The 15,328-nt window shown below is 36.2% G+C and overlaps 1 protein-coding gene across 1 annotated transcript; it reads right to left on the bottom strand.

Moving 5' to 3' along the window:
* Positions 1 to 4,652: 4,652 nt before the first annotated feature.
* Positions 4,653 to 14,426, bottom strand: LOC113049596 (tetratricopeptide repeat protein 33-like). Its single transcript, XM_026212075.1, has 3 exons — positions 14,385 to 14,426; positions 8,605 to 8,736; positions 4,653 to 5,248 (listed from the first exon to the last, which is right to left on the bottom strand). Exons 1-3 carry the CDS (start codon positions 14,394 to 14,396, stop codon positions 4,880 to 4,882), a joined length of 513 nt encoding a protein of 170 aa, XP_026067860.1. The 5' UTR covers positions 14,397 to 14,426; the 3' UTR covers positions 4,653 to 4,879.
* Positions 14,427 to 15,328: the final 902 nt, after the last annotated feature.

The raw sequence follows: 15,328 nt of genomic DNA, 5'->3' as shown, positions 1-15,328 counted from the left end.
TCACACAAATAAATATGACTTCAGAGATGCAAAAGTGTCTGGAGAACATCAGTGAACACAATGGATCTGTTCAAAAATTATAAATAATTTACTGATTGGACAAGTCAATAATTGAAAAACAAGTCCATTATTCATAAGACATGTGCACACTCATCCTACTCACAGAATAGATTGCATCTGTAAAAGGAAAAAGACAGATGACCCATAATGTATTTTCAAGTGTAATGTTTCCAATGTGTCAGCAATCCTTACATCTACTTTTTCAAAAGGTCAGAGCTCATTATATTTTTAGAAGAATAAATGACTGGTTAGGTTAGGTCATGTTTGACCTCATGTATTCATCAAATTGTATCACCATCCTTAAATATATAAAATATATATTTGGTTTGCTTTCGTGGTTCAAACTAAAAAAAGTGATTCACTGGGGTCTCATTATATGATCTTTACAAGATGACCAATGTGCAGGAACAGATCTGGAGACCTTCACCAACTGTAGACATCCCATAATTTCATTAGCTCGTGAAGGATAATCAGTTCTACTCTCCACTGCAAGTATTCTCAGCATGCATCATGCATTTGTGCACTTGTTGTGACGTACAAACTGCCACCTGTCCCGATTCCATACGTATACATTAATGAGAACTGACAAAAGCAATCTTTAGCACAGTCCACAGTGCATCAGTTTCAGGCATCTCCCTAAAACATCATTAGCGAAGACGTTAGTGTCCTCATTTATTTGAATGAAGCAACAATTAGCAAAGGATTAGCAGGAGGCAGAAGGATGCTGGAAGCTTCCGCCAAGTCCCACAGGTGCCAAATAAAAAGCATTAGAGACGTAAATGGCCCAGTTTGCAGCCCACGCAGGCAGCTGGACAGTATCAGTGCGGATAGTGTATGAATGCCTATAAATAATGGGGTCAGTGGCAGTAACAGCCAAAAACACAAAACACATGTAAGTCATGTCAAAATCAACCTGAAATTCTGGGGTTCTTGGTACAGAATAACAGAGTAAAGCAAATTTTATTTTGAACGAGTAGTTTTAGGCATTATATTATATTCAATAATATAATATATTGTATATTGGATAATGAGTAATGTTTTTTATGAAGATGTTAATGTCAGGTATTCTTATGTAAAAGTAAAAAAAAAAAAAAAAAATCAACCTGTAGCAACCTGTCGAACATTATTCTACCTGCACAAAGAACACATTAAATCCTTATATAATCCTAGAATAAAGCATGCAGTCAATGGTTAATATTCCTCCCTGCATGACCTCTTTCCTCTCCTGCATGATCTTTAGCTGGAGTTTAACCCATGACTCCATTACTCCTGCTTCATTTCTTAGTAATACTAACAAAACTCCAAAATTCTGTAGATAGATAATGGAGCAAATGTGCAGTGGTGGACGAAGTACACAAGTCAAGTACTTGAGTAAAAGTACAGATACATATAATAAAATATTACTCCAGTAAGAGTAAAAGTACTCCTTTTTCAATCTTACTCAAGTGAAAGTACAAAAGTACTAGATTTTTTATGTACTTAAGTAAAAAAGTACTGAAAGATAGATGTTTGCAATTTTATATAGGCTACTTAATTTAATTTTATATTAGCACATATTCTTTTTATAATCCTACTGCTCAAAATACCCGGGGTTTTTTCCAAAATAACCACTATATGGAGTCAAGATATATTTTTGTTGTTGATATGGACTACGCTGATGAGAGTGATATTAACTGTGAAGCTTACACTATGATGTACCTGAGAGAAAACAGAGATGACCATCTGATTTTCACCAGTAAGAACAAAGTATTTTAAAGTTTGTTGTTTTACAGAACATCAAAGTTACAGTACAGACCAAAAGTTTGGACACACCTTCTCATTCAAAGAGTTTTCTTTATTTTCATGACTATGAAGATTGTAGAGTCACACTGAAGGCATCAAGGTCTATTTGATCAAGAAGGAGAGTGATGATGACCTGTCCTCCACAGTCACCGGACCTGAACCCAATCCAGATGGTTTAGGGGTGAGCTGGACCGCAGACAGAAGGCAAAAGGGCCAACAAGTGCTAAGCATCTCTCGGGGAACTCCTTCAACACTGTTGGAAGACCATTTCAGGTGACTACCTCTTGAAGCTCATCAAGAGAAAGCCAAGAGTGTGCAAAGCAGTAATCAAAGCAAAAGGTGGCTACTTTGAATAACCTACAATATGACATATTTTCAGTTGTTTCACACTTTTTTGTTATGAATATAATTCCATACATAATTCCACATGTGTTAATTCATAGTTTTGATGCCTTCAGTGTGAATCTACAATTTTCATAGTCATGAAAATAAAGAAAACTCTTTGAATGAGAAGGTGTGTCCAAACTTTTGGTCTGTACTGTAACTTTATATATGACATGATAATAAGGCCTGAAGTTAGGAAGAACATTAAGGAAAATATAATTATATTTTCATAATGATTTTTTCTTTCTCAAACCTTGTCTGTGGTGTAAAAACACCCCTGGCCAAACGGGGTGCATCTCTTCCCACTTTGATAATTACTGTAGTTACCATGTTCTGAACATCACATCCTTTCTTTTCTCCCCAGGTGTAATCTACACACACACACACACACACACACACACACACACACACACACACACACACACACACACACACACACACACACACACATATATATATATATATAGGTGGTTGAACAAAAATATTTGGACATTATTTATAAAAATTTAAAATCTTAGCTAGACAGTTAGCATCAGCTAACAATATTTACTTATTTTCAGTACGGTTATGAATAAACATTTATGTCTGTCTACTCTTCTAGTTAATCCAAACAATATACATATGTATAACGTTACTGTTCATAAACAATATAAAAACAGACGTCACATAGGACATTTTAATAAAACTGTTAACATTATGGCAGTGGGTAATTTGAACGTCCATGAGTTATTGTATTTAATCTGTGTTATTTAAAGTTTTTTTTTTTAACCTAAAATTGATGCGTCTGCACTCGAGCATTTCAGTGGGCTTAAACAGATCACTCTTTACAACGGATTTAGTTCCCAAACAACTGACAATTTTGACCTAAATATGATTTTCAGTTACAATAATTAATCCTAAATATCGACATTAATAACTTACTTTTAGCAACATCAGACGCACGCGCGCTCACAAGATCTCCCGGTTCTTACTGACTCGCACTAAACGGTTCATTTGAATCAGTGAGTGGTCGACTCCAGAACAGCTGCAATCGGATCATTCTAATTCCTAAACGAATCATTTGGTGCGATTCGTGATCCGTTTGAAAAGTTTATTTTGAAAAGACTCAGTTCGTTCATGATGAATCAGACTCTGCGTGTCGGAGCACGTGATATATTATAGGGAGTAACGATATGTTTTATGAAATGTAGTGAAGTAAAAAGTACGATTTTATGCTTTGGAATGTAGTGAAGTAAAAGTAAAAGTCACTCAAAATAAAACTACTCCAGTAAAGTACAGATACTTGAAAAATGTACTTAAGTACAGTAACGAAGTAAAGCTACTCCGTTACTGTCCACCACTGCAAATGTGGGTGTTTGTGTGTATCTTGCTCTTCCCACTGGTCCATCAGAGATTCACACTGCTTTAACAGCACTCGGGTCCAAACTGAGCCAGTCTGTCATAACGACGGATATAGCACTTTATGACATCATAGTGTGGTTAACACCGCCTCCATAGAGAAAGATAATCGCCTGCTTCTACATCCTGTTTAGCCCCGCCCAACGTTTTGCGCACGTAACGAAAGAGACAAATGCAGAAACCAAATAATAAAGATGTCTCGTCAGTGAGAACTTGGTCCTCATATCATTTTACTGTGGATTTACAAACAAGGAACAAAAACTAAAAGAGATGCTATATATTGGATCCGTTCCAGCAGTAATGCAATGTGGCACCACACAAATGTGACTGTTGATCTTTATGTGAACACTATTGCTTTGTCTGTCATTACAGATGATTTGATATGTACTATTTATGCGTTATTAACCTAAATGACAGCAGTTTTCATCTATGAAGGAAATGTAAGCCAATCATATCAGTGGGTGTTTACTTCCGAGCCTACAATCTGTCAAATCTATTTAAACAGAGCGTTCTGATGCGGGGGGTGATGAACAGGACAGAAAATAGCCAATTGCTTCTAAACTATTATGATTTTGATGTAAAAATTTTTGCTTTATAATTACAATTATAATATAATATAATATAATTATAATAAATATAATTATTGCTTTGTCTGTCATTACAGATCATTTGATATGTACTATTTATGCGTTATTAACCTAAATGACAGCACTTTTCATCTATGAAGGAAATGTAAGCCAATCATATCAGTGGGTGTTTACTTCCGAGCCTACAATCTGTCAAACGCAAAGAGCGTTCTGATGCGGGGGGTGATGAACAGGACAGAAAATAGCCAATTGCTTCTAAACTATTATGATTTTGATGTAAAAATCTTTATAACATCATAAGGCGACCTCAAAGAACAGTACAAAATAATTAAAAAAGGCAGATCATGACCCTTTTAAAAAGGGATTGCTCTGCTATTTTGGAAACTTAAAAGGCGATGCTTAGCTGTGCTAAAACTATGAAATAACCACAGAACGCTTCAGTAGAAGGAAGGAATTTATGCTCTTGTTTGAGTGAAAATGATCCAGAAGCATTCTTCAAATTCTTCTTGAAATCTGAATCTCACTTTACAAAATCACTGGGAATAGTAACTTTGTTAAACACTATGAGGAAGTCAATCAGAATCCTGGATTATCAAATAAACTTAACAATACGTACATAATCTAAACAATATACACATGGGGAGACACAAAACTAGCCTCTATTTCATTCAGAGTCCCCGTGCCTTGACTAAAACACTCTGAGAGGATGAAGTGGGTTCGCTGTCATCTTCGACAATCACCTCTTTGGTGACCCCGTGTGTGTCCACAACAAGCGCTGTTTTCTTTAGGTCCTCATATTGTTTCTGTCTTTCAGCCATGGCAGTGCAAGCCTCAATCACTTCATCGCTTTCAAAATCATAATCACTCTTCAGCTCAGGAGCTTCCACGAGGAGCCTTCGGGCTTCCTCTTCCTGTTTCTCTCTTTCACGGAGAGATTTCTGCTGCTCCCGGAGCTTTAGGGCCCAGCCTAGGTCTTCCTCCCAGAGGGGGCGCTCAGACGGATGCATGTGCAATGCCACTTGGAAGGACCGTACAGCCTGGAACATACAGAGAGAACATGAAACAAGTGGGAATTCACATAAAATTAATAAATGCTTTAGAAGTATTTATCATTCTTAGGTTAAGGTTAACAAATGTAATCTTATTGTAAATGTGATATTTGATCAAAAATAGAGTAAACACTATTATTTTGAAATCTGAAATATTTCAAAATGTAATTTATTCCTCTGAGGCAAAGCTGAATTTTCAGCAGCCTTTGCTGTCTTGTCACATGGCCCTTCAGAAATCATTCATGAAAATGGTTTACTACCCTAATAATACATTCATTAATGAATAGAAAGTTCAAAAAGACAGCATTTATTTGAGATATAAATCTTTCGCAACATTGTTAATCTTTAAGTCTAACTTCTACCTCAAGAAGTCCAGTTTCATTTAAATTAGTTCATGTTTTTATCTGAACTTAAATGTTTAATATAACCAAAAGCATTGGCACACTGAATGCTAGTTCTGCCCTATGTTGTGTTTTGCCCAAAATATAACATGAATGGACTGCATGAGCACATACCTTACACTCCAAAATGAACATGAACAGATGTTTCAATCAAACCAAATGAGCATTTATGACTCCCTGCTAGCTCTCATAATAAAATAAACCTCAGCAGCCTTCTGGAACTAATGAAAATGTACTAAAACAACTTTATTTACACAAAAGTCATTTCCCATTTCTAGCCAGAAAAACACTTTAAGAAATAAGTTAAAAAGAAACGCATGTGGTTTCAGCTCAATTTATAATAAGCTTGACTTATAATAAGCCCTAACAAATCACATCATCCATGATTGCATACAAAAAAAAAAGAAAAATGAAACATCAACTACGTGTGTCCGATTTATTCTACACTCAATATTTGGTATCCAAAGTATTAAAATGACCGTCAGATAGCTAAATATTTATTTCCTGAAGATGGCTTTTATGTGCAAACAGTATCATAGCTGCCTGAGCGCTGAAAAGGTCGTTCAGTCCATGGAGAACTGATCTAACACATGTTCATTTAATTCTGTATGAGGTCCTAAGCCTAGTTCCTGCTGTGAATCAGTCACCCTGCTCGTGTTACCCAGGGGACGAGGGGATGAAAGGGAGAGAAAGAACCACATTTGCTTTCTCTTCATCCCCTGGGAAAATAATGAATTCAGAAATAGGATTTAGCGAGCCATTTTACTTTCATAATTGCCCTATTGACTTGACAATCTAAAAAGGAATAGTCGACTCCTTCAACAGAAACACTAGATCACGTATCAGAGGCTGAGAGAGGAAGAATATCAGAGCCAGTGTGAGCAGGAACCAAGAATCTCAAGCCCTTGTCAAGAAGGAAAAGAAAAAAAAAGAAAAAGAAAACCTTTAATGAGGAATAAAGCTATCTGATGGCTTCGGGAGACCTTTCCTCCTCCAGAGTCCTGATCGATTTAGCAGAGATGATTTCAACAGTTGTGCTGAAGTCATGATATAGACTCATTCAATCTTGCCTCGTCCATTAGAAATGACCAACGTACAAACCGAAAAGTGCTGAGTCCTGTAAGATGACTTTTTTTCCTTTTATTATTTTTTTTTTTTTACAAATGCAAAAGTTACTTGACATTTTTATGTGGTTATAACAACAAAAGTAGGCATGAAAGGGTAATTCATCCTATCAATTTTATAAATGCATTTTATTGATCTTAATGTGAACAATTCTGCATATAATAATTTTTTTTAACTCCAAACAAAGCAGCTTTTTTTTTTTTTTTTGCAAAAATTTATTAAAATATTAAGGGGACGGAAAAAACCTAAACCTTCTTCTCCAGCCTCTTTATTTATTACTCAAACTTTATAGAACATTCCTTTGGAATGAACTGGAGATTTCCAGAAAACCGCATGATTTTCAGTAAAATGTGCTCAAAATGTGGTAAAATTGATTGGATATTAATCTTTTGCGAGCTGGAATGAATTGCCCAATGTAAAATGAGTTGTTTTTCTTTAAAGAATGTGTTAAATTATGCAATATCGTGCGGACACTATGATTCAGAATCAAGAAAATGCTAATAAGGCCTCATTTAAAACGATTACAAATGATCAGCAGGGTTCCAAAAGCTTCAACAATGCATAAACATTGATACTATGAACTCTACTTTGACCCAACAGACATAAATTGTATTAAAACTAATCATTTACATTTGAGCAAAATAAACGCAGGAGCTCTTATTGATGTTACACATGTTCATTTGAGAATGAACACTGGCACAGTTTGAATAAATCTTGAAAAAAATATCCTGTGATATGAATTAAAGCTTTGGGTGGGAAAATAGTTATCCTTTTTGTGAACAACCTTTTAATAGAAAGTTAAATATCATTTCAGCAGTTCTAAGAAAATGTGTTCCATGATCCTGCAGAAGACTACAGCCCTATTAGAAATCACAGAACGTAAACATTAGTCCTAACATTTCAACATTTTCAGTCCCTCTCCATCCTCAGGTTATTTTTCTCTTTGGTGAATGACTTGACAAGGCATGCTTAGCCCAAAATAGTAAAGTATTTATTCAACTTCTAGCCAAGACGTCAAACTCAGTGTGTGCGATGAGTGTTTGGATTACTATACACACACACACGCAAGTAGTTACTAGCTGGAGAACTGCAGGATCTGCAAGGTTTTCTTTCATTAAGCAGGTCTGTCTAACGCACACAATCACACACAGGTCGGGGCATGTAAGGTGTGGCAGTGTTCCTCTTCAAGTAATCTTCCATGCTCCTGGGCTTGGATGTACTGAACTACACATTTCTTCACAATGACACTCAATTTGTGTGATGGATAAATGGCAAGAGGACTCATACTGACATATTCACGTCATACTGACTGACAAGGACACTGATAGCATAACATGGAGGGATGCTGGAGTTTAAAATTGGAAGCGATGCCTCAGAAGGCTGAATAAACTGTGTGGAAATTCATCACTCAACACCTAATAAATTGACTCCCAAGGTCGGCTATTCATTTAGGCTATACAGGTTGTCGCCTAGGGCCCTGATGTTGTGGGACAGGATTCAATAAAAGAGAACATTTGTTCAATGATGTTCATTACCAAACAAACAGGAAAAAAAAAAAATATAGAAAATAGAATAATAAAATAATAGACAAACAAAAAAGCAAGAATGCTCTAATTTCAATCAAAGAAAAAGAAACTGCTTGTCGAATAAAAAAAAATATATATATATATATTTGGACTAAATGTCACATTTATGCACATTTCACACAAATAAAATTATTTGCTTGTTCTATTTATTTATTACGGTAGGATCCGAAAGGTGCCCATTTAACTCTATTCTTTTGGCGTAATTGCAGCTCATTACATAAAATCTACTTACAAGTTCTACTTCGCCAAGGCTTAGTTGGGCGCGGCCCAGAGTTTGCCACGCCTCCCACCAGAGGGGGCGGAGTCTGGTGGCCATCTCTGCAGACTGCACAGCCAGGAACACTTCTTGAAGGGTGATCAACACCTAAGGATTACACATCACAAAGTTAGAAGTTGCCAGACTCAATTCTGAAATATTTTCTCAACCCTAATTTTTAATCTAAACTCAAATCTAGATTTTAAAGTATCCCCTATTATAGATTTTTGAAAATAACCTTTCATTCAGTGTGTAGCGGTATGTGATTGTAAACAGCCTGCAAAGTAAAGCTGAAAGTGCATCATAGATTGTTTAGTTATTCAAATAAATTGAAATAAAAAAATAAACTTTCATAAATTGTAAGTTATTGTTTCATAAAAGATGGAGTTGACTCTGAATGGCTTAATCGAGTCGTTTAAAATTTGAATTCCCTTTCCGGTAAGTTCACACTTCAAAAGTTAACATATTCACATAATTGCTATTTGGGTCTGTAATACACTCCGTTTCCGGCATGCACTGTATGCAGCAGCAGACCAAGCACAACAGACTGGGTCATTGGACCAATCAGAGTAGTCTTCACGCAACGGAGGGGTTTGGAAAGATGAATCTTCAAATAAATCATTTGAGCGTTGCTGAGAAATAAGATACATTTAGATGCATATTATAAGAATTTTTTTTTTAACCTTGCATGAATGTAAACCTGTTGTAGGAAACTCTCAAAACCAAATTATGAAGCTTTCAAATAGCATATTAGGAGCACTTTAAAACCCTAGGCATCAAACACTTACTGACCAAATGAATGATGATCACAATCTACCAGACTACCGGTTGTTTCCAACACAACAAAGTCAAACAGAAAATGAGCCTCATTGCTAGTAGACACATGACAAAACACAACATTATGAGCTCTAAAACGGACTCCTCCAAATGAATGGGATCACAGTCTGAAACTATAGAGATAAAAATGGAGTTTGAGCCCATCTGTGAATTCAGTTTCCTCCAACTGGCCAAAATCTTCAGACTGGCTGTTACTTTTGGCAATGGTAACCAACTTCTCCAGACTGAACATGGTTAATTAGCCTCCAGGTTTGGTCTACAAATTAAATGTCAAGAATGAGCCACTCTATTTATATTTACTCAGTTACAACAGTTCCTAAGCTGATGTAATTTAAAATTTTAAACATCAATAAAGTGTTATCACAACACAAAGCATCCACTTAGGCCATAAGAGAGAGACTATATAATGGCAACGGGTGAGCAAACACTCCACTACGTGGTAACACAGGGATGTTCTTACATCACAGATTTTTCCATTATGGAGTTTTATTTACTTAAAGCTTTTAAATTCAGGTCAGCCCAACAATCAAAGTAAATACAAGCTTTATACAGGGCAGGGTGTTGCCAGAGTAACAGCAGTTAAAGGACAAAACTGGGCTGTAATCTTAGTTTCCAGCAGGTTTGGCTCTGAATTTTTGCAGGGAGGCTGAAATATGTTAGATTCACCATGAGGTTGAGAGCCACTGCTAAGCAGGTGTGTAGTAAGCAGATGCAGGGGACACGGTGAGAGAGAAGAAAGGACAAATTGAGAAGGACGATTTAAAAATAAACTTTATGCAAACTCGACATGATGTGAAACATTGCTTCTTGATGGATCAGGGCAAGAGCAGAGCCAATCTGCCACTTCAATGTGATCAGGTTACTAATGAGAGACACACTCAATCATCACTCTTTTCAGGACTCACCTCATATAATCATGTGATCAGTCAGGAAAAGGTCACTACAAGAAGGAGTAAATAAGGACAGCCAGTGCTGAAATGAATACCTGACCTATCCTGCACTCAAAGGCTTCTGGGAAATTCCCACTAATGAGCTGGGAAGTCATAATTATATAATGTGATTTCAAGTATATATTTCTTTTTTTTTTTTATTAAATGGACAGCCTGGACAGTTTTATTATTGGCAGGAAGAAAAAAAAAACTCCACATTAGGTGCAACTGCAACAATTACAAGTGTAAAGTCAGCACTCATGGTAATGTATCAAATCAAACCTCTTTGTCACACATATAGTGTAACGATGGTGAAATTCTTTCACGGTGCTATGGCAGTACAAGCAACAAGATTAAAAACAAAAAAACAACAGTATGCACATTTTATACAATATACAATAGACAATTGTCTATGACATACAATATATATTGTGTATATTGTATTGTAATTGTGATCAATAGCAATTTGAAAGAAAGTGCAGAGTTTTCTTCTGGTAATTATGCCTTTACGGTGTTGTTCATGTGCACTGAACTCAAAAAATCAGCTCAACAAATTGTGATCATTCTGACATGACCAACAGATGTTCAGCCTCTTATGAAGCTTCACTTCAATGCAATGGTTGCCAATCATTCATAACCCATAAGAAATGCAATGCTTTGTTATATATTTTTAACTGATATTATTTATCATTAAACTTAATGAGCTTAATTAATTTCATACCATTTTCTATTGACTTGCTCTTTATAGCATGTAGAAAAACAACTTTATAGGTTTTCCAGATGCCATTTTTTTGCAAAGAAATGTTTCTATGCATGTACGTATGTCTTTATTCATTCTGAAAACCTATAATAGAGAGCCAATTGTATTATAAAAGCTGCTCTATCACGGTTACATTAACAGTTTCGCAAAGACTATTTGATTTAGGCTTTATCCTGTTCCTGAAGTTAACACCCACATACCGAGTCTGTGCTAGATCTCTGAATGAGAGTGCTAGATGAGAACATGAACAGACTGTTGTTGCTTTGATCGAAAATTTAATCAGGAAATCAATCAGTCGAAAGGAGTTTTAAAGTCCAACCTGTCATTCACTCACACTCGTCTTTGCCATGAAAAACAAAACTACAACCGCAATGTTCACAGACATCAAAGCCAAGACACTTGTGCCAAACATAAGATGTAGAGTGATGAAAGAGGAGTTTTAAAGTAAGAATAATAGAGGATGGAAATTTAGAGAAAAAGATTAAAGACAGTTAAAGATGAGAAAGACAAAACAGGGTTAAGACCAGATGTAATGACGGCTGCTGGATGTAATCTGTCCTATGTTAGTGAAATAAGAGAGCAAACAACTGTGTTTGTGTGTGCACTCATCTCAGTAAACAGCTATACAGTGGCTCAGTAGTGCACAACACAATGGAAACAAGCCACAACAAAATAAGCATAACAGTGGAAACAAGTCGCAACACGAAGGAAACAAGACACAACACAACGAATTTAGCACAAAACATCAAAATTAACTCAACACAACGAAACGAAATTAGCACAACACAACGGAAACAAGTCGCAACACAATGGAAACAAGACAACACAAGGAAATTAGCACAACACATAGGAAACCATTCACAACACAACTGACAAAAGCCATTAGCACAACACAATGGAAACAAAGTTGCAACACAATGGAAAAAAGTTGCAATACACAAAATTAGCACAACACAATGGAAACAAGATGCAACACAACTGAAACAAGCAACAACACAATGACAGCACAACACTAAGTGTTATGTTGTGGTGATTTTGTGGCGTTGTGCACTAGTGGGCCACTGTACAGCTAAGTCACTGAACAGGCTCTATAGCACATATGTGTTTGAGTATGATTGAGTAAGACAAGCACGTACGCAAACATCTATGTCAAGATTTAGGGCCATTCAGCAAATTCTGCACAGACTAGTGAAGTAAAATAAAGGAGAAATCCAAATGATGCAATCCAAGACAATTCCTGAGACGAGCTTAGACTGCAGATATGTTGAAATCATCGAAGTCTAAAGCTTAGAATGGTCTTTGTTTTTTAATCACAGAATTTGGTCATCTCAAATGCCTGAAAATTGAATCCACACTTGAATCCTTAAAGGAAATTTAATCACCAAGCTTTCGGTGAAACGACCATCCTCAGGGCATACAGACAATAAATGTAGCAATCAACATAACTGTGTTCAAACACATCTGTACAATCAACAGTGATTACCACACCTGTGAAAGCCAGGTAGGAGAGTTGTAGTCCAATGGTGGGAGTTGTAGTTTTTCTTTAACTTCCCAACAAACTGAGTTATCTAGGTAATTTACACCTTTACTCCCCATAGTGAAAATCCCCACTACAAGAAACGAACATAAATACAAATATACAAAAATATACCTACAATTGGAAAACATACAGTAACTAAGATCCTGTTAAACAAGTAAAATAAATGACATAACATTTCAATCTATCAATACCCTCTGTATAGTGCAAAATTTATTTCAAGTAATATGTCAAAGAGATGAAAATGCTCGACAGAAAAAACTGGTATTTTGAGTCGATCTGCCTCTGCCAGATCCAAGATTCTGTAATGTCCTGATAGCAGACTCTCATCTTTACTGTCAGAGCTAAAACTGAGATGAGACGCTAGGAGTGGATAATGGACAGGAAGAGTGAAAGACAGGATATTAAAGGTAAGATGAATGAATGAGGTAACGAATGACGGAGCAGATAAAAAGGCTGATTAGGTCATTTGTTGACTGAAACTAATGGCCATCTTTGGCTCATCATAACCTGAAACCACCATCTGCTCTACCAGCTCTGCCATCTTAACAATAATATGATCTAATCCGTGATTTTAATCAATGGTTTTCTGTGAGCATTATGCAAATGTTTCTGTCACCATCTGATTTGTATAAAGCAGGAGCTTACAAACATTCTCCCATGTGTACACCGGATGAAGACGTTGCTCTGGCTTGTTAAAGATGAGCCGAGCAGCCCGCCTGCAGGGTCGTCAAAGTGCTTTTCTTTCTTTTATGGTCTTAACGCCGTCATTCATCATTCATAAAAACAGGTTTACTATTCATTACAAGCTGTTAACATATTAATGTGATCTGTAAACATATTTTTCTATAAACAGCCCACCATCAGCTGAAGCAAACTCCATGATCCTGTTCATGACATTATTTTAACAAACATTCAGTGAACAACAAAAATAAAATTATATATAATTTTAGATATTTTTTACTAGTCAGGGAGGGTTAGGACATTAGCACTCCTTCAACACAGTTTATATAATGTCATTGTGTTTAATGCCTTTCCTCACAAATACAGAGGTGGTAGACAGATGATTACCACATTTCTAGGTTACCAATTGAAGGATCCCATGTCTGATCCCAAGCAAATGTGACTCATGAACTGGTGAGTAAATGACAGTGTAACAGCTTTGTCAGATCACCACTGCGCTCTTGTGCAAGACACTTGAACCCCAACGGGCTTTCCCTACATTAAGACATGAGAAAGCATCTGCTAAATGCCATCGTTAATTTATGTTGATGTGGCTTGCCTATTCAGATCACTATCTAAAATCAACTGGTGTCCTCAAGGAATAATAATCCCCATCCGGAGTGAAGGACAGATACATTATGTCCATTATGTTCTACAATGTAAGATACAGTTTGTGTGGTAACAGCACAAGACGGTGAGAGACGAGAAGGTTACAATATGAAAAAAAAAAAAAAAAAACCTAGATGTCAAAACGTTCTGTATAAAGCCGCAAAATAGGGAGTGTGTTTGGCCAGTTACATTTAGGGAGGAGGAAATGAAAATAACAGCCAGAGAGAAAGAGAGAAGAGAGGAAATAGTGTGTCAGCAAAAACAGCTGTGCGTCTCTAGATCTGCGGTAAATTCCACTATTGCAGACTTGCATTTTACATCCAAACAAACTGTATAGTGTGAATGAAATTTTCTTTCATACCTGTGACTTCATCTCATACAAGCACAGGATCGTCTGGTGTGAGCTGAAATCGCCTCATCCCACCTCTTCAATGCCTCCCAGTTCCTACAGCAAAAACACATACAGAAAATACTCCTGTAAATGATCATTTAAAATATCACACACGCCATAACAACTACAGTATATTTAAACACACATCAATCGCAATGTACAAAACCCAAACACTGCTGCACATATTTATTAAAATCACTTCATTATAATACCGCTGTTATCAAAGGCCAAATGTCTAGCATGCAAAATCTGTTTAGCAAGGTGGATTTATATGACAAAAGAATTTTAATTATTAGCAACCTACAGTCAACGAAAAAGCTAATCTAACTGTCAGCGAATGTCTTATTCGTACCAAAGAGCACAACAAAATATTTGTTGGGCTGAATGAAAATCTAATTCACACTCATACAATGGATGATTCAAACACATCTCTAGCAAGTCTTGTTAACTGGTAAGCATCAGAAAAAAAGCCAATTTTAGCAATTAGAGTCAATTTTAGTAAACAGAAAGGCAATTGCGATGACTAAAGAAAGCATGCATTTTGAGTGGCTAATCATCAAGGCAAGACACATATTTCTAAGCATAAACAGAGAGCTTTCTGGTTTGCAAAATATATAATATACTATAGAATACTGATGTATGCACACACAGACCCCCACCAAAATTCAGGCAGAGTGAGCAACGTAAGGTATGTATGGGTAAAACAGGATATTTGATGACAGGTTTAACACATGCAACTGCAAGTCTTCTCATGTTTTCCTTCCCTCCAGAAAAAGCTAACTGACGAAAGAGTTTAAATAAGTGTTTTGATAGCTTATCAGAAAATGGGGTTTAAAAAAAGTCACTTTCTTTTCCATTACACAAAAGAAAACTGTCTACAGCCTATAACTATAGAGCAATTAAGAGCTATTTGA

Source organism: Carassius auratus, chromosome 30 (assembly GCF_003368295.1).
Source record: "Carassius auratus strain Wakin chromosome 30, ASM336829v1, whole genome shotgun sequence".
NCBI lineage: Eukaryota > Metazoa > Chordata > Actinopteri > Cypriniformes > Cyprinidae > Carassius > Carassius auratus.
This window is presented reverse-complemented; position numbering and strand designations above follow the sequence as displayed.

Excerpts from the sequence above, each read along its gene's own strand:
- LOC113049596 (XM_026212075.1), bottom strand. Across the intron at positions 5,249-8,604 it reads GCCTTGGCGAAGTAGAACTT|GCTGTACGGTCCTTCCAAGT; the intron begins GTAAGTAGATTT and ends TGTATGTTCCAG.